We start from the raw sequence: 17,919 nt of genomic DNA on the forward strand, positions 1-17,919 counted from the left end.
CTCATGGACACTGACCTGTAGTTCCACTGGTGAAACAGATGACACTTAGGTCCTCTGGGTTTGGAGGCTGGAGGAGAAGCACAAAGGTGTCAGCCCACTGTGAGCCGAGAATGGACTCCTACAAAACTCATTCAGGAAGGACACTTACCACTGGTTTCTTGAAGTTCTCTTTGCCTAGATTCTAAATGCACAGGAGATCAAGAAAAAAGTTGTTGAGGTTGGGCAAACAAATTTGGCTCTCCCTTTCTTTGTTCCCAACCTCCCGGTTTCTAACCTGGATTGAGCCTGCAGGCCAATGTTGATGTACAGTGGAAGCACCAGAAAAGAAGACAATTTCTCAAGAATGTTAATCTAAAGAAGGTGTACCTCAAATCTCACCATTCTCTTAAGGTCCAGAAATCTAAGACCATGACACACCCTAATCATTTAACTCTTGCCAGCATATCTGTGAGATTAGCACTATTTTGATCCTCCATTTAGAGAGAGGGAGAGATGTGCCTCGTAACAGATACAGAACTAGGACGGGAGTCAGGTAACCCTCATCAGGGGCCACAATCATAAGCACCCTTGAGTTCTCTCTATGCTTACATTAGATACTCAGAAGGGTATATAGCTAGCCAAGGAAACGTGTCCATCTCTGTCATGAGTTTTGCTGGTGTCTTGAAGAAGTTTTTCTTCAGGCTTCTGAGTCTTGCTTATGTCCTGTATGCTGTTCTTGGGCAACAAGAGCCCTATGCTTCTGTGTAACTGGCCTGCATGCTGCTGCTGATAACTCACCTATCTAACTGTAAGCTATTTTGACTCATACCTCAGCATCATCCAGGGATAGCACCTCAACTCCACACGTCTCTCCTCTCTTCTTCAGGTCATCATCAAAGGGGTCCATGAGGATGACTGTCTTCAAGCCTGGGGTAAGGCCCTTTTCTACATTTTCTATTAGCATAGTTGCTTTTTGGGGTGTATCACAGATGACCACGGGGATATCAGCTAAAAGCAGAAGTCAAGCCAGAAGTTACCACCCTTTTCTGTTAAATGCATGACTACTTTGCAAAAAAAAGGGGTTAAATGTCAAAGCCAGTAGATCCCTAATGATATTATATCTGTAAATAAGATTTGCAGAATTCAAGCTGACTCTACTAATTATAAAAAGGGAAAAGAAAAAATGAATTTAACTAAAATACAAGCCCTTTGATTTTTTTTTAATGTTGCTGACACATTTTAATTTCTGGAACTATGTAAATCTTTTTGTTTAAGAAAGCTCATTTAAATACTGTCTACTGGGGTGTTTTCCTGCTGATATGTTTCGCGGAGCAGGGAACAGATGGGGAAGGCGAGTGCAAATGGAGTCTTTAGAAGGCAGACGTTTTATGATTCTAAATGTCATCATTTTCTCTGATTCTTGTCCTCACAAATAGAATATTTCAGTAGTATCTATCATTCAAATGGATCTACTGTGCCTACCAATGCCGAGACAAGAAATACTCCATGAGCCATGTGAGAGGGATGCTGCTTGCCAGCTGACCTTGGTCTTCTTTCACTAACAATGGCAGTTTTCTTCTATGCATTCACAAGCATATTGGTGCAAACTGCTTAGTTATACTGACTTAAGCTTTCAAAGGAATAGGAAATAAACCCTGTACTTGTACTGGGACTTAGGTCACGCAGACTTTTATCCCATGTGTTCAAAGTAATCTTGTCTTTTAACATGTTACTATCCTATGCCATCTTAATTTTGCTCAACCTCATATCTAAGCATACCTTTTTGTCTCATAAGACTTTTTGTGGCTTCCATGTAAATGATATCCTAAGTACTATAATATCAGAAAATAAGAAAAGAGAAAGAAAACGGCCAAATTAAAGAAAGAATAAAATTATAATGTAATATCAAAGTGTTACCTTTGTTGATAACATATATGATGGCGTCTGCTCCCAATGTATCATATAGGGGGACAGCTACCATGGAGTATGTGTAACAGGCTAACTCAGAGATGACCCACTGCAGAGAAAAATTTCAAGTTAAGGACTAGAAGTTGACTTTGAAGCACATTGATTCAGGCATTCAACTAACAAATACTTATTTGGTATGCTTATTTTAGAAAAAAACTTTAGGAATGACCATAGGTACTTGTCACTGATCCTGCTATAAGGAACATTTAAACAAGTGAGTTAAGATATGCACAAAACCAAGGTAGATCAGCACACAAAGGAAGAGTGTGGTCATTTCCCCCCTAAGAGACATGGAAAGTACCATGGAGACTATGGGAGGCAGAGACCACTTTCCAGAGCTGGGGGTGGGATGGGGAGATCAAGATTTTCTGGTCCAGGGAAGCTGGACAGAACTTCAAACAACTGTTAGTACTGGGCTATGGACATGGAGATAAAAACTACATCTTAATACAGTGGAAATGAACCAAGAAAAAAAAATGTCACTATGTCCACACATCTACAAGCATGAAAATGTCACAAATACTCTTATCTTCTAGCCTTTAGTTTTAACCGGCAGATTAGTCTTACAGGCTGACATGGATCCCCACCCTCTTCCCCCAAATTCATGTTGAAACCCTAACCCTCAATGTGGCTGTAAGGTTAAATATGGACATAAGACTATGGTCATAATCCAGAGATGAAAAAGATACCCAAGGATAGAGGGGCACGGAGAAAAGACAGTGTGAGAAGAGAGAAGAGGGGAAGAGTTTCTCCCACTTGCATCAGGAGAAACTCAACTGTGGGCACCTTAATCTCATGTTTCGCCTTAGAGGTCATGGAAGACTGATACACCAAGTTTGATGCTAAGTTCCTAGACTAAAGTAACATCACTTAATCTTTGAAGATCCCAAATTGGGGTACACAGTACTTTTCAGGACTAATTTAGAAATCTGACTAAGGCAAAGGCTCTAGTAAATGCATGAGCCCCACAAAGTCTCTTTCTGAGGATATTGGGCTTGGTGACTTTATTGGAACTTGGGAATAAGATTACTTCCAACCATCTTAGTGTGCAGCATCTGCTCCCAGCTGACTGTGGGAAGATGCTGATGGCCAGTCTCAATAGCCATGGGTGCCTTGGTTTACCATGTCAAGTACAAAGTAGAGACTCTAGTTCTAACCTGATTCATCCCGTTCTTCAACACTTTCAAGATTTTGTGTAGCCATCCCTCACAATGTCCTTATTTCCCTCGTATGAAAATCAGTGACTTAAAAGGATCCACACTTAAGTAGGAAATGCAAGTCCAACCATGCAGACTAGAGACTCGCAGACACTCTGTGGGGATTTAAGGAGGTTTGGGAGCCCAGCTCTTTTGGACTAGGAGAATAAGCATTGTGGAATCTTTAAATAGCGTTAGTAAATCATCAGCAAGAGTCGGAATGCTATCCTGGAGGACATCACTTCATTTAGTTAGCATCAACATGGTACCTCTGGCCTATTTTGAGCAAAGATGCCAACGAATTGGTCCTGTGATGGTTTATATCCTTTATGCAAAAGACAGGAGCCCAGGTACTCTGCTCGATCAGACACCTAGGAGAGAGAATAAGGGGTCAGGGAAAAAAGGCCAGGATCAAGAAGAGACCAAAGCAGCTCACGACACATGAGCAGAAGCAGTTCCTGAAGCCGGAGCTTGACTTGCCTGTTTGTAGGATATCCATTTGTAGGCCTGGTTTGGCTTTCTGTATCCCAAGCAAGGTCCATTGTCTACAACATACAACATTGAAAGAAAGCAAATCAATCCTAACTGCAAATCATTTGGACCAGAGAAGAGAAAAGAGCACCTAGATGAGGTCAAGACACAAAAGCTAAATCTAGCAAGAATCTGGGTTTCTCTGGTGTCTAGGATATTCAAGGGCAAACATTTAGGAAGTAGTAAAAGACAGGGTAGTTCAGTGCTGACTCCATGATAAGATGGGCATTCGGGCCACCAATATGGACTAGTCCATGTAATATGAATAAACAGCCTAAACTGAATGCAAGAGAGAAAAAAATTGAGCATCTCTATAATAAAAGTATAACATAAAAATCAAAATATGAATCATGATTCTTATTATACCACTAATAATACTATTTCCTTCCAATGCTCTTATACACAGTTTTGCACAGATCTGCTCATCCACATATTTGGAATAAACAGAGAAATTTGGTTCTGTGCTTCCACTCCTAATCTGGTTTAACATTTCCATGCTCTTTTTTTTTCCCTCTGTAAATATTTCAACAGCTCTCAGATGAAGGACTGTACGGTAGCTGAGTGTTTCATTGGGGATCTATATAATGGTTTTAAGTTCCTGAGTCCCTCTGAATAACTTGTATGTTTAACTTGGTGTATTTGTTTACACATTGTTCCTTAGTATAAAATAAAAATGTCAACTTGACACAAGCTGGAGTCATCTGAGGAGAGGGAGCCTCAGCTGAGAAACAGCCTCCTTCAGACTGGCCTGTGGGCAAGTCTGTGGGCATTTCCTTGATTAGTGAGTGGTGTGGGAGGGCCCAGCCCATGGATGGTGCCATCGCTGAGCAGGTGGGCCTGGGCTGTATTAAAACTCAAGCAGGTAAGCAGCATTCCCCGTGGTCCTTACTTCTGCTTGCTGTTCCTGCCCTGACTTCCATTTGTGACTATGGAAAGAGAAGCCAAGCCATCTCTTTCCTTCCCCAGTTACGTCTGGCTCTGGCTTTTATCACAGCAATAGAAAGCAAACTGGGTCAGAAGGGGCTGGGACTTTGGCACCCAGCTCTGTGCTACTTGGCTGGACTGTTGTAAACATTTACTTTTGTTCAACCAATTGGATTTTAACACACTCTTGTAGGTTGATTTAAAATTGATTTCTGGCCTTGTAGATTTAAAAAGTTATTACTTTCATCTGTTTAAACACATTATGTTTATTTTTTATCTATTCTCATGACTCAGCTGTTCACATACTTTACTTGTTTATATGAGCATGTCTTCTAAGATGTAAAGTCCTACATAGACTATAAAAGAACACATACAGAGCCGGGTGTGGTGGTGCACGCCTTTAATCCCAGCACTTGGGAGGCAGAGGCTGGTAGATCGCTGTGAGTTCGAGGACAGCCTGGTCTATAAAGTGAGTCCAGGACAGCTAAGGCTACACAGAGAAACCCTGTCTCAGAAAAAAAAAAAAAAGAACACATACTTGCCTGCAGTATTTCCCAGTTTGTGTCTTACATTGGACAGTGAGAGAATTCAACCTATAAACATCTAAACCACTTAGTCTGCCTTAAAATCAGAACAAGTCTGGGGAATTATGGGGCTGTGGCTCAGTGGTAGAACATGGACCTGGCATGCAACAGGCCCTGGGTTCAAGCCTGAGCACCACTATAAAAAATGGACACAAACAGATGACTGAAGAGTCTAGGAGGTGAGTTAAATTGCTGAGGGGAAGTCAGGTTTGCCAAAGGAACCGTCACCGAGAACTCAAGGGCAAATACATGAAGTGATGGAAAGGGAAAGGAAGAAAAGCAGGAAAGACATAGCTCTTCCTTTTAGGGAGATCTGAGAAATGGGTGAAGAGGACTGTCCAAACACTGTCACTTTCCTCCTGTTGAGACAGCTGAGGAGAAGGTCAAGAAGTGAAATCTCAGGCCAAAATATTTCCTGGAGTGTGGCAAGTCCTGACCTGCCCATTGACCGTGGTCACTGATCCCCAAAGGCTTTGTCTCTGGGCCCAGCAGTGAGAGCCTCTGTCCTGATCTTAGTCACTAGTAAACTAGTGACAGCTACTGTTGATTGAACGCATATGCCGGAGCAGGCACAAGCCTGATCTCCGTAACTCCTGCCATTCCCGCTGGACTAAGAATTACGAAGAACTGGGCCAAACTGAAGCCTACCTGGTAAGAGCAGGAGCCCACGGGGGTGGAGGAGACTCTCCCACACCTTCTCATTACTTCCTGCTTAATAAGAGTGCCAGCAGAGGCCCCTGGCCAAGGAGCAAGTCAAGTAATTACCCCAAAGGGAAAACAGCACACATCTCATTAAACACCATGCCCCATCAGCTTTTGCCCTCAAACTAACTCCTGACCTCCTTGTAACTTACGTTGCTCAGCCTTGGGTGGGCTCTAAGTGTGACAGCCTTCCACGAGTGTGGATGACAACAACGCCATGGCCACGTGGACACCCACAGCTAAACAGAGTTTACACTGCATGCAAAAATCCCCAGAACTATTCTATAACGTAAGAATCATTGGCTCTCCTTTCCTGGATTTCTGATTCAATGGAAGAAACATTGAACCAGAGAGTACACATTTTAACCAAATTCCCAGGTGAGTCTGGGAGTTAAAAGGACTGACTGACTGTTCCTTCCCACACAGCATCAGAACTGTCATTCCCTTCTATGGCAGGTCATAAGCGTGCAGGCATAATAAGCTGCATTACCCTTACCACTTGAATTCTAATTTAAATTTGTCAAAAGATCCTAAACAAAATGCCTTCTCAGTCCCATAGAACATGTGGAATGTTTTGGTTTTAGAACAAACAGCACATAGTCTAGTTACTTAATAGAATTTTCTAGTGACAGAAAATCATGAAGGGAATTCGGCTTTAGCATCTACTGTCTGAAGTCCCCAGAGAAGCGAAGCCTTTAATGTCTAATTTGCTCTTCATTACCTGCATGGAATCTGATGATTTAGACCCAGAAGTGCTAGGCACAGGCTCCTGTGGAGACATCATGTAGAAAGTTCCCTTCCAAGAAACCTTTCATACGTACTTACATGGGTTTACATCTGTACAAAGTCTAGGAGCCACAGTTGAGAGAAAACATGACACACGCTTCATGAGACTGACTTGATGCACTTAATATGCTGTTCCCACAGACAACACAACTTCCTGCTTTTCTAAAGCTGAAAAAATGTATTGTTTGATAAACTGTATTTGCACCATGTATTGTGCATCAAATTTTCATTTTAGAAGGCACAGAGTGAGTCTGTTCTAAGTTTAAAATCAAAATTAACAGGTATGTCTTTGTGTAAACACTGGGCCATATGTGCTTGCTTATAGTCTTGCATTATAGCTGATACAAATCTACACTGAACAAAGCAGAAAACATGGCGGAAATAAGCAAATAAGGTTAGCAAGTTTTCTTAGCTAGGGTTTCTGTTGCTGTGATGAAACACTGTGACCAGCTGCAGCTTGGAAACGACAGGATTTCTTTTACTTCTAGGTATCAGTCCATCACAGAGGGAAGTCAGGGCCGGAACTCACACTGGGCAGGAACTCACACTGGGCAGGAACTCACACTGGGCAGGAACTTACACAGGGCCGGAACTCACACAGGGCAGGAACTCACACTGGGCAGGAACTCAACTCACACAGGGCCGGAACTCACACAAGGCTGGAACTCACACAGGGCCGGAACTCACACAGGGCCGGAACTCACACTGGGCAGGAACTCACACAGGGCCGGAACTCACACTGGGCCGGAACTCACACTGGGCAGGAACTCACACTGGGCCGGAACTCACACAGGGCCGGAACTCACACAGGGCCGGAACTCACACAGGGCCGGAACTCACACTGGGCAGGAACTCACACAGGGCAGGAACTCACACAGGGCAGGAACTCACACTGGGCAGGAACTCACACAGGGCAGGAACTCACACAGGGCCGGAACTTGGAGGCAAGAGCTGATGCAGAGGCCCAGGAGGGGGGCCGCTTACTGGACTGTTCATGACTTTCTCAACCTGCTTTCTTGGTGGCACCCGAGACCACCGGCCCAGGGGTGGCACCACCCATCGTGAGTGGGGTCCTCTACTATCCCTCTCCTCGGGCTTGCCTGCAGCCCAATCTTATGAAGGCACTGTCTCAAATGAGGCTCCCTCCTCTCAGATAACTCCAGCTTGTATCAAGTTGATATAAAACCAGCTGGTACAATATAATGCTGCAGGTCTGTTTAACTTTTGTTTTATTGACCTTCTGTTTTTATCATTATACACAATAAATTTGAATTGATATATACACACATAAACATATATACATATGTATATATGTATACTATATATAGTTCCATAAATACTGTAGAGCTTAGCATGCAGAATGTCTTTTGTAGTCAAAACTCTAGCAGAAGGAAGTGCTCATCTTAGTAACATGTTTCATAAAATAATATATAAGAATTCACCTGCGAGCATACTTTTGTGGTCTGTCCATACAAATTATTTCTCTCTGGGAAGCTGATGAGGCAATGTGTAGCAAGCTCATCAAAACACCTGCCTGCACAGCACTGGTTCATGCCTAAGCAGGGAAGCTGCTTCTTCTGTTGAAAGCAGTTTAGAAAGCAGAGTGCACTGAAACCCAATGTGGAAGACCTGAATTCTGCGCTCTTCCCAGCAGCCCTCATTCTGACTTTCTGCTTTCTGCCTCAACTGCATCCATTGGTTCTTTGTGGGCTACAGCTTTCCTACTGCTGCTGGAGGGTTAGAAGACTGACCGGGAGGACAAGGGTTAACCAAAGCCAGCTGGGGCTTCTTATAGACAAGGCCAGGTGGCCAGGCTTACCAGACGCAGCAAGTCCTCGCTGGAACACTTCATACACTGTCTTGGCATCTGGGAAGTAATAAAGGACCAGGTCGTTGTTGTTCTGGAAAGCACCCCTCCGGGCTCCTCCCTAAGATGCAAGACAAAGTTTAGGTGAAGTGTGAGTTTCTCTCCTCTCCCGCCAATCCTTTGTGTACTGAGAGATTAAAGCTGCTGACTTCTGAAGTCACAGGGACAGTATCTTTCTCAGTTAACTTTTGAAATTAAATTTGTTCGTTGAAATCTTCATACATGTATGTAATTTGATCTGATCACACTTGGCCCTCCTCCCCTCAGCTTCTCTGGCCCTGACCACTCCTGCCTCTGGACCTCCATCAAATCTCCCTCTCACTTTTATGCTGTTTTGTTTTGAATAGCTCAGAATCTATGTAAACTAATGACACGAAGGCTCTGTGCTACGCTTAAGGGGAAAGGTTGTATTGTATATGAGAGAGAGAACAGCCAGAGACACCTGGAAGAGTCCAGAGCAGATCAGAGCAGGAGCAGGGATGGAGGGAAGCAGAGAGAGAGGGGGAGGGAGGGGGAGGGAGAGAAAGCGTGTCAGAAATAGCAGGGTTTTAAGGAGAATGAGTAGGGGGCAAGGAAGCCGGGAACTGGAGGGGGTTTAGCATAACGGCCCTAGCATGCACTTTGAGGTGTGTAATAGGTTGTTGTGATAGTGAGGGAGACTGCAGGCTAGCACGGACTTTGGTGTTGCTAAGAGGTATTACAAGTAGCCATGTGTCCCTTCTGCCAGTGATCAGGGCAAGTGGCTCCTTTGGTGAAGGGAAACTGGCTTCACAAGTTCCCCAGGAATGCTGGCTCCAGGCTCCTGTAGTCCAGGACTACATAGTGGCGTTTGAGGAAATGGGAGTTTCCTTTGGAACTGATGGAATCCACATCGGTGTGAGTGAAGAAGGAGCCAGTGGCTTCTGGGTAACTTGCTGGTGGCTATGTCACTGGACATAGTAACTTCCTATACCCACGGCGGCTCCAGACTGTTGACAGCTCCCCAGAGGAGGCAGAGTCCAGCCCCACAAGCCCCTCCTCCTTCTATGCTCAGACAATTTTTAAAAAGTAATGTTTTTATTTTTTATTGCATGTGTGTGTACATGTGCTGGAATGTGTGTCATAGCACACGTGTGGAGTTCAGAAGGCAACTTAGAGATGGGGCTCACCTTCTGCCATGTGGGGGCCCTGTTAGGTCTCAAACCTGGGACAGATGACTGAGGTGCCTGTTTAACATATGAAAGCTGACCTGGCAGCCAGGTTCTCCCAGCATTCCTCAGTCCCTACCTGTTTGTTACAGTGCTTGGCTGGCACACCCCACCCCCTAACTTAAAATTCTCCAGCCCTGCTCTTCCATTTTGGTAACCTGGCCTTTTTCCTCTACCCCGTGGCCTCTTGGTCTGGCTCTTCCCTCTCCTCTCCTCACATGGCTCGGGGTCATGCTGACTCTGGACTCCCCCAGATGTCCCAGCTTCTGGCTCTGCTCCCGCTTTTATCTACAATAAGCATTCTCCTTCACAATACCTAGGAGCAGTTACGTCATCCCTTCTTATTTTTTTTTTTTCCCTTCATCTGGTGCTGAACCCGGGAACATATGAGCTTTCTTTTAAGGGACTTGGTCTCTCTGAACCGAGCTGCTCACTTGACTCTCCTAAAGTATGTACGGGTCATTTCCTTCAGATTTGACCCCACATTCTAGAGCCTGCCCCTCTCAACTGCTTCTCCCCTCCACATGCCTGGCCTTGACTATGGCATACCGTGTCTTGACCAGCTCCTATGTCTTGACCAGCTTCTAGAGCCTTCTGTACCCTCCCTTGACCCCTCCAACCCTCCCACACCTCACCCCCCCACCCCCCCACCCCACCCCCACCCCACCCCCCGCACTCCCCGCACTCCCCGCACTCCCGCACCTCCTGGACACTCAGCCCTGACCTGCTTTACCAGCTCCCTTTCGCTGCTCTCACCTCTTTCCAGCTTTCTCTGGCCTCCCCCTAGGAGCTGCAGTGCTGCAGCTTCTGCTCTGCGCTAGCTCCTTCCTTTTTGTTTCTCTTCTTTCTTCTTTTCTTTTCTTTAAACCATTCAGGCCCCAGGGCATTGAGCTCTGAGAGGAAACACATTTACCCAGGGAGCTGTCTCCGCAGCCAGCCAATGTCTTAAACCTCGAAGTTGTGGGATGGTCATAATTGTATTTTACATGCGTACCTAAACTTGTGAGTACAAGTGCGTGTATGCTTTTGTAAGTGTCTATGGGTGACTGTGTGTGTACACATGAACATGTGAAGAGAGAAGTACAACTCATGGGCACAGAGAGCTTGGGATACTTGAATTTCCCTGAGGAGATTTTTAACTTAAAATAATTTACTATGTCAGAATAACACGTAGGTGTGCATGCCATGGCACATTATGGGGGGCAAAGGACAACTCTGTGGGGTTGGCTCTCCTTTCATCTTTCCATAGCTTCTGGGGATTGAACTCGGGTCTCCAGCCTGCAGAGCAAGCATCTTTATCCACTGAGCATTTCACCAGCAAAAGCAGGTGTCTTCTCACCTGTGAGTTACGTAGAACTGGTTGATAGATAACTGAGTCTGGCCTGCCTGGCTTTGGGGGTTTGTTGTTGTTGTTGTTGTTGTTGGCTTTTCAAGACAGGGTTTCTCTGTTTAGCTTTGGCTGTCCTAGACTCGCTTTGTGGACCAGGCTGGCCTTGAATCACAGAGATCTGCCTGCCTCTGCCTCCCCGAATGCTGGGATCATAGGTATGTGCCACTACGCCTGGCTTAGTCTGCCAGTTTTTGTGAATAAAGTTTTACTGAACACAGTGCTGATTATTTATTTACATATTGCTAGTTTTTTCACTATGCAACAGCATTAAGTGGTTGTAACAGAGGCCATGGCCTATAAAACTTATACAATTTCCTGCCTGCTCCTTGAAGAGGTTTCCTTGCTTTAGGGGAATCAAAAGTTGATGAAAAAGAAAGCATAGGAAGCAGAGAAGGAGGAACCTAGAAGACTGAGAATGGCTTCCCCGGGACTAGGAAGATGATGCACCATTGAAGGCTATGTGGAAAGTGGAGTGGTCAACACAGAAGTGTCCAATCAGTTGAGAGGAAGTCTGAAGGAGGGTGGATTACAAATGGAGCAGGTGAGGGAAGGTTGTGAAAAAAAAAAGCAGAAGGGGTCAACTGGTCATAGACAAGGATGCTCTTTTCTCTGAAGAGGGGACAGGATGGAAATAGATGGGGCCTGCCTCTGTTGAAAGCTGAAGGAAGGAAGGGTAGGGAAGACATCCTTGGGACTTTATCTCAGAGGTCAGGAGGAGGTTACACATCTTGCTGAAAGCTGGTATAATCAGCTTGCTTCAGCTTCTACCAGTGTTCACGAATATTAACTGAAACTTATGACTTAAGAAAGCAACTTCTGTGCCATTTTCAGACACCGAAGCTGCCGTGAAGTGTCTCTCTAAATGGGTAGACGGTAAATATTTAGGCTTCACAGCTACTCTTTATAAACAATTCATCTATTTAAAGAGTAGAAATCCATCTTTAGCACAACACTTAGTCTACCTCTGCACAGAAAAGGAAGTAGTCTGCAACCCTGATCTAGAACACTGTCATCTAAGGATCTAGTACTGGGCTTATTTTGTTTCAAAGGAAATTTGCTAGAAAAGGACATTTACATTCATAGATTGAAGGTTCACTGTATCACATTCTTTCCCTCCATATGTTGCCCCACGGGTTTTGAATTGCAGTTTGTGTTCAGTTGAGGCTGACAAAGCGAAGGTGGTAGGAACCTTACCTCAATCCCCACAGACTGGTTATCCAAGTCAATGAGTGGTAAGACTGGCTGAGGTCTGTTGATCAGCCACAGGAAGATGGCCGTCCCAAATGTCAGGAGGCAGATCAGGGCCGGGGTCGGAAGTGGGGAGAACAAGAAGTTAAAAATAAAAAGCATCTTTGTGAATACCAACAGGAAATTCAGACCTTAAAAAAAAAAGAGAAAAGAAATAAAAAGTTAGAGGATGTGGGTGTATTTTTTTTATTCAATAGTTCTGTTTATAGAGGTGTATACACACACACACACACACACACACACACACACACACACACACGCTCTCCAAACAGAGCTGAGCCTCTCTAGAATTTCTTATACTGTTTACCTTAGCAATGTCGAAAATAATGGAAGTGTTCTCCACCCCGGCCACTTGACCATCCTCACACAAGGCAGAAGGGATCAAAGAAGACAAGTTAATCATTTCCCACTTGTGCGAACTGACTGCTTTTTTGTTTGTGACCCACAGAGTCTACAAGGCTGCGTGGGCACCTAGTGCATGCTAGTATGGGGGAGAGCCCCAGACAGCTTCCCCTGCTCGGGCAGAGTCCAGCTCTTCCGCCTGCACTTTCCTAGCAGAAACTAAACAGAAGGGACCTCTGCAGAGGTGACGTCACGGGATTCACAAATCATTGTGCATGCAAGACATTTCCTGCTGGCCAGATAGGCTCGCCTGAGAGGGTAACTAAGGCCAACAGCAGTATAAGCTCCTGTGTCCAGTATCCCACACCCCCATCTCAGAAGCACTGGGGAACCATTTCCCCTGAGACCAATATTGGAGGTACAGAGAAAGGCTGTCAAGAATGTACTCAACACACGATGAACATATAAGGATTGGGGCCAGGAAAAGCTCTGAGAGGGGAGAGCACCCCAAGCTTCCTCTCATGTCGTTTCCATAGCACTGCCAGCCACATTCTGCTCCCAGTGGCTCTACAGGAAGAAGTAACTTGGGGGGAGGCCCTAAAAGTATGCCCCTAAGGGAGCTGTCCCCTTGTAACTTTCAGACGCGGTTAGGCTAATAGCAGCAACAGTGCGTGCTGACTATGGCCAGGACTGAGCCACAGTGGATACCAAGGCAGTGGAGTACTGTTTCACGCAAGACAATGTGCAAGCTTATGAGGGTGCAGTGACTTTCCAAAGTCCGCTCGCTGCATTCCATTGCTCCTACTCTAGGAACATACACCTCATGTTTCCTCATTGTTTCTAGCTCAGGGCTCAAAGAGCCGACTATCTGGGGCCTTACAGATCACAGCAAATGAAGTTCCAGATCTGCATTCTTCAAGCTTGACCATAACACAGGACAGAGCAGCATCTCAGAGTCCAGGCCAATCCATCCTACCAAAATCAGAGGGGCGAAACAAGACCCCCCCCAAAGTTTTATCAGATCAGGATCTTAGCCACACTTAGAGTTTTGTGAGGCAGCTGCCATTGGCTGGCATCTGAAACCTCCTTCAGTGAAGCCAACTCTTCATTCTAGTCCAAGAAAAGACATAAGGCATAGGGGAGGGGGTTTGTGGGGGCAAGAACAAATGCAAGACAGAGCTGCAGGGCACTGTTGTCATGTGTCAGTCCCTGGTCTGACAGTGGGGTGGTGTCTTTCCATTTTGTGGAAGAACACTAACCTCCAGAGGCTGAGACAACAGTCCCCAAACTCTATATTTTACACTGAATCCGGGGGAAGAAAATAAAATAAAAGAGAAACAAGGGCCTTGTGTTTCCTGAGCTGGGTTGTGAAACAATAGAAAACAATCCGTGATTCCCTGGCAGGGTGCTGGCAGCTGGGCTTGGGGATCCAGCTATGCCTGGGATTGTACAGCTGTGCAGAATTCCAGGAGCCAAAATATGTAAGAGTAGCCAGGTAGGTCATGATTTTTAGGACAGCCATTCCAACCCAGGGTGAAGGGGGGACAGCCCTAGGAAAGGTGTGACTTTGGCAGCAAATAGCAGAGCCAGTTAGAAATCTACTTAGTGCTTGCCCCACGTGCCCCTCAGTCATCTCCTGGGCTGGGACCACTGCTGTTAGCCAATCTAGGTTTTATCACTTGGGCTTTTTCCCTCTGCCCCAAGCTCACGTGCAATGAACAGATCCTTACCCAACCTCCTTCAACTGTGGGAACAAATTTGAGGCACCAATAATGTTGACATCTCCTCAGGATGGCGAGCCAGCATAAGTGAGAGATTTACAAAGACTGTCTTCAAAGCGGAGGCTACAGGTGAAGCTTCTGTTCTGTGGTGGTGCGGTGAGGTGGGGTAGGGGTGTGAAGGGGGAAGGAGGGCCAGTGGCCTGGTAGGTGACCTGCTGGGGGAAGGAGACTGGGAACCCTTGACTAGTCTGAAGAGGGACAAATGCTGTCAATCACAGCTAATTGTTACCACATAGTCACAAGGGCCCAGGCTCACTAGGCTGCCAAATGTTTCCTCCTGAGATAACCCAGGAGACTAGATATCATAAAACCTCAGTTTTAAGGGGAGAGGGGGCTTTAACAGAAATCAATAAGAACACAGCTTGTATTTTAATTTGAGCCACGGTCTGCCCGGGCTTGCCTAGTTCTTTTGGACATACTTTGGTCACATTGCTTACAAAGAGAAGGAGTCTGTAGCCTTCCCTGGTCTCACAGGACTGTGCATTGCTTGCAGCCACCCTGCTTGCCCTATCAAATGCTGCTTTCTCCTCTCACATCATGTACCCCCCCCCCCCTCTCTCTCTCTCTCTCTCTCTCTCTCCCTCCTAATTCTGGTCACCCTCTGCAGCAGGCCCTGCCCCCTGTTACCCACCAGTCCTTCTAATCTAATCTCTCACAGGAACAGGGGTTTTTGTTTTGTTCCCTGCTGTACCTCTGGTGTCTACACCATGCCAAACTTCTAGTAAACTCTAAACAGAATGACTAACCACTCTTCCAGTTTAGAATAATCTGTTCTAAAGAGTTTCAGCTCACCCATGTTCTCAAATCTTAGACCACAAAAAAGCCACTGTGACCAGGTACCACCATGACAACACCTGTAATAATCCAAGCAGTTAGTAAACCAAGACGAGAAGGTTACAAGTTCAAGACTAGCCTGGGCTATATAGTGAGACACTATTTTTTTTTTTTAATGCACTGGAGATATAGCTGAGTTAGCGAAGTACTTGCTACAGAAACATGAGAACCTGCGTTAATGCCAAGACCCTACATTTAAAAAGAATCTAGGTGTGGCTGTGCATGCTTGCAGTCCCAGGGCCAAGGAGGCAGAAAGTAGAAACAGGTGGCTCCCCCAGGGTTCGCGGGCAAGTCAGCCCAGCCCACCTGCTGAGTTTCAGGCCAGTGAGAGACTCTACCTCAAAAATAAATAGACGACAGATAGATAGATAGATAAATAGATAGATAATGGATGGATGGATAGATAGATAGATAGATAGATAGATAGATAGATAGATAGATAGAACAGACCAACAAAAAGGGGGCAAGGAGGAGATTCTCCTATGAGAAGCACACACCCATGTTCTCGGCATTTCTTTCATCTGAATCTTTCCCTAAAAATCTGCACTCCAACTCTTCTTTCTAATGGAAAAAAGTAAAACAGACAAGAGACAAGGTACATGGTCCTTGAGTAATGACACCTGAGGTTGTCTTGTCTTCCTCATGTACAAAACACACACACAGACACACACACACACACACACACACACACACACACACACACACACTCCACTCCAGCCAACCACGAGAATAATCCTCACACATCGATATTTTGGTAAAGTAATACATTAGGGATGGAAGATGGTGGCAAAGATGTATTTATATTGCACATCAAAGCCATTTGTACAGAGCCTCTTCTTCTAGGCTCAGCTGAACTGGAGGTAAATTTTCTCAAATCGATAGAAAGTCCAGCAACAATCACCACATTACTTGGAGTCTTAGGAGCTATAGAGGCTAAGGTAGGTTATCTTTGTTTTCTATGCCTGGACAACTAATTATTTGTCATTCAACAGTGATATACAAATTTGCAACTCTAAACTTAAAAAAAATATCCTGCCTTCTAGAAAGTGGCCAGGTTCATTTAGAGTTAATTGGTTTCTCTGCTCTCTTGTTGCATGTATGGACTTATCCAATGGTGAGTGAAAGCTCATTAACATGGAGAGCAGGCTCCCCTAAGTTCTCATACTCACTTAGTTAGCACGTTATTCCACACTGGGGTGTGCTTATTTTGTCTCCCAGAGGCCACGCCACATGTCTGTGACTGCCCATGTTGCCCAGGGGTCATTAGGATGATGAGTAGGAAAGTTCTGACCTGGGATCCCCATTTCTCATTCAGTCTCTGTTGTTCTTTCCCCTCAGTCCTGGCCATCTTCCACCTAGGAGGACCTCTCCTCAGTTCTCACCAGAGTCTCTCTTTCCAAAGCGATGGCCAAAGGTCAGAAGGGTGCTGCAAGCCAATGGCATCATCAATATACCTAAAAGGGTAGTATGGCCCAGTCACGGATGTGCAGTGAGGGTGAACCAGGTGGGCTCTGTTTCCAGGCAGGTGAGAACTATTGTCTGAAGGAAAAAGTTTCATGTGCCCATGATCTCAGTCCTGGGGAAGCAGAGATAGGACGGCTCTGGGATTTGACTGAGCATGGCTTAGCTGAGTCAGTGAGAGACCCTGTCTCAAAAAACTGAGTAAATAAAGTGGAAAGTGATAGAAGACACTTGACATTGGCCTCTGCACACACCCAGCACCCATGCATTCCAGCATGTATGAATACATGAACATGTACTTGCACATATAACACACAAAGTGTGGCATCCTTTCTCAGCAAAAACAAGACAAAACTTGATGGTGTATGGTCATGAAGAATGTGTGAGCCCAGGAGTTAGAGACCCTATTTCAAACAAAACAAAACAAAAGTTGAAAGGAGACCCAACACATACAAGACTTGTAAGGAAGTAGAGGTGATTCATACTTTTTACTTTTGTAATTGCTGACACAGCCCAATAAGGTGGCCAAAATAAACCCAGAACACAAGGAAGTCAAAACTTTCCATATCTCTAACAAATAACTAATTCAAAATCCATGGGAAAGATACCACTAACAGGAAGGAATGTAAGTGTTTAGGGCTGGTGTGATGGCGCAAAGGACAATGGCTTATTTATTACCAGGCTGACACCAGTAACTCCTGAAACCCACATGGTGGAAGGAGAACATTGACTCCCAAAAGCTATCGCCTGACCTCACAGTGCACTGTGGCATGTGTGAGTGCACACACTAACAGTAAATGTAATAAATTAATAAAGGAAACAGCTTTAGATCCAAGTCACATAAGACACTGCAACTGGAAAAACATGCCTGAAATAGTTGAGATCTGTCTGCTTAAATCTATACATCTGCCCCAGCTCTGATACCAATATGGTTTGCCTATTCATGTGACATCTATCAGTAAAAACACACAAAGAGTCAAAACAGTGGGATAGGGTGAACAATCACATCTGAACATTCACTAAAGAGCTATGAAAGTTTTCTAGTGGCCACTGAGTACATATTTATTTCCTAAAATTATCACAAACATGCCCAGTAGGCATTGTAAACATATAGTGAATAGCATTTAAGGTCAAAATAG

General features: G+C 45.0%; 1 protein-coding gene across 4 annotated transcripts in view; it reads right to left on the minus strand.

Annotated features, from left to right (window-relative positions):
* Positions 1-17,919, minus strand: part of ACSL5 (acyl-CoA synthetase long chain family member 5) — a 46,583-nt gene that overhangs the window by 13,820 nt on the left and 14,844 nt on the right. For 3 of the 4 annotated variants that reach the window (XM_084757744.1, XM_084757745.1, XM_084757743.1), the window contains 8 exons: positions 12,309-12,493; positions 8,490-8,598; positions 3,624-3,688; positions 3,413-3,514; positions 1,897-1,996; positions 809-987; positions 149-181; positions 16-67 (listed from right to left, as the gene is read on the minus strand). In XM_084757744.1, the coding sequence (XP_084613870.1) occupies positions 16-67; positions 149-181; positions 809-987; positions 1,897-1,996; positions 3,413-3,514; positions 3,624-3,688; positions 8,490-8,598; positions 12,309-12,464 (796 nt within the window). In that variant the 5' untranslated portion in view covers positions 12,465-12,493. Of the gene's footprint in view, positions 1-15; positions 68-148; positions 182-808; positions 988-1,896; positions 1,997-3,412; positions 3,515-3,623; positions 3,689-8,489; positions 8,599-12,308; positions 12,494-12,669; positions 12,692-17,919 lie in introns of those variants that run through there. The other variant, XM_084757746.1, reaches the window with a different exon arrangement.

The sequence above is a fragment of the Acomys minous genome (assembly GCF_964271855.1).
Source record: "Acomys minous genome assembly, chromosome: 2".
Classification (NCBI taxonomy): Eukaryota; Metazoa; Chordata; class Mammalia; order Rodentia; family Muridae; genus Acomys; species Acomys minous.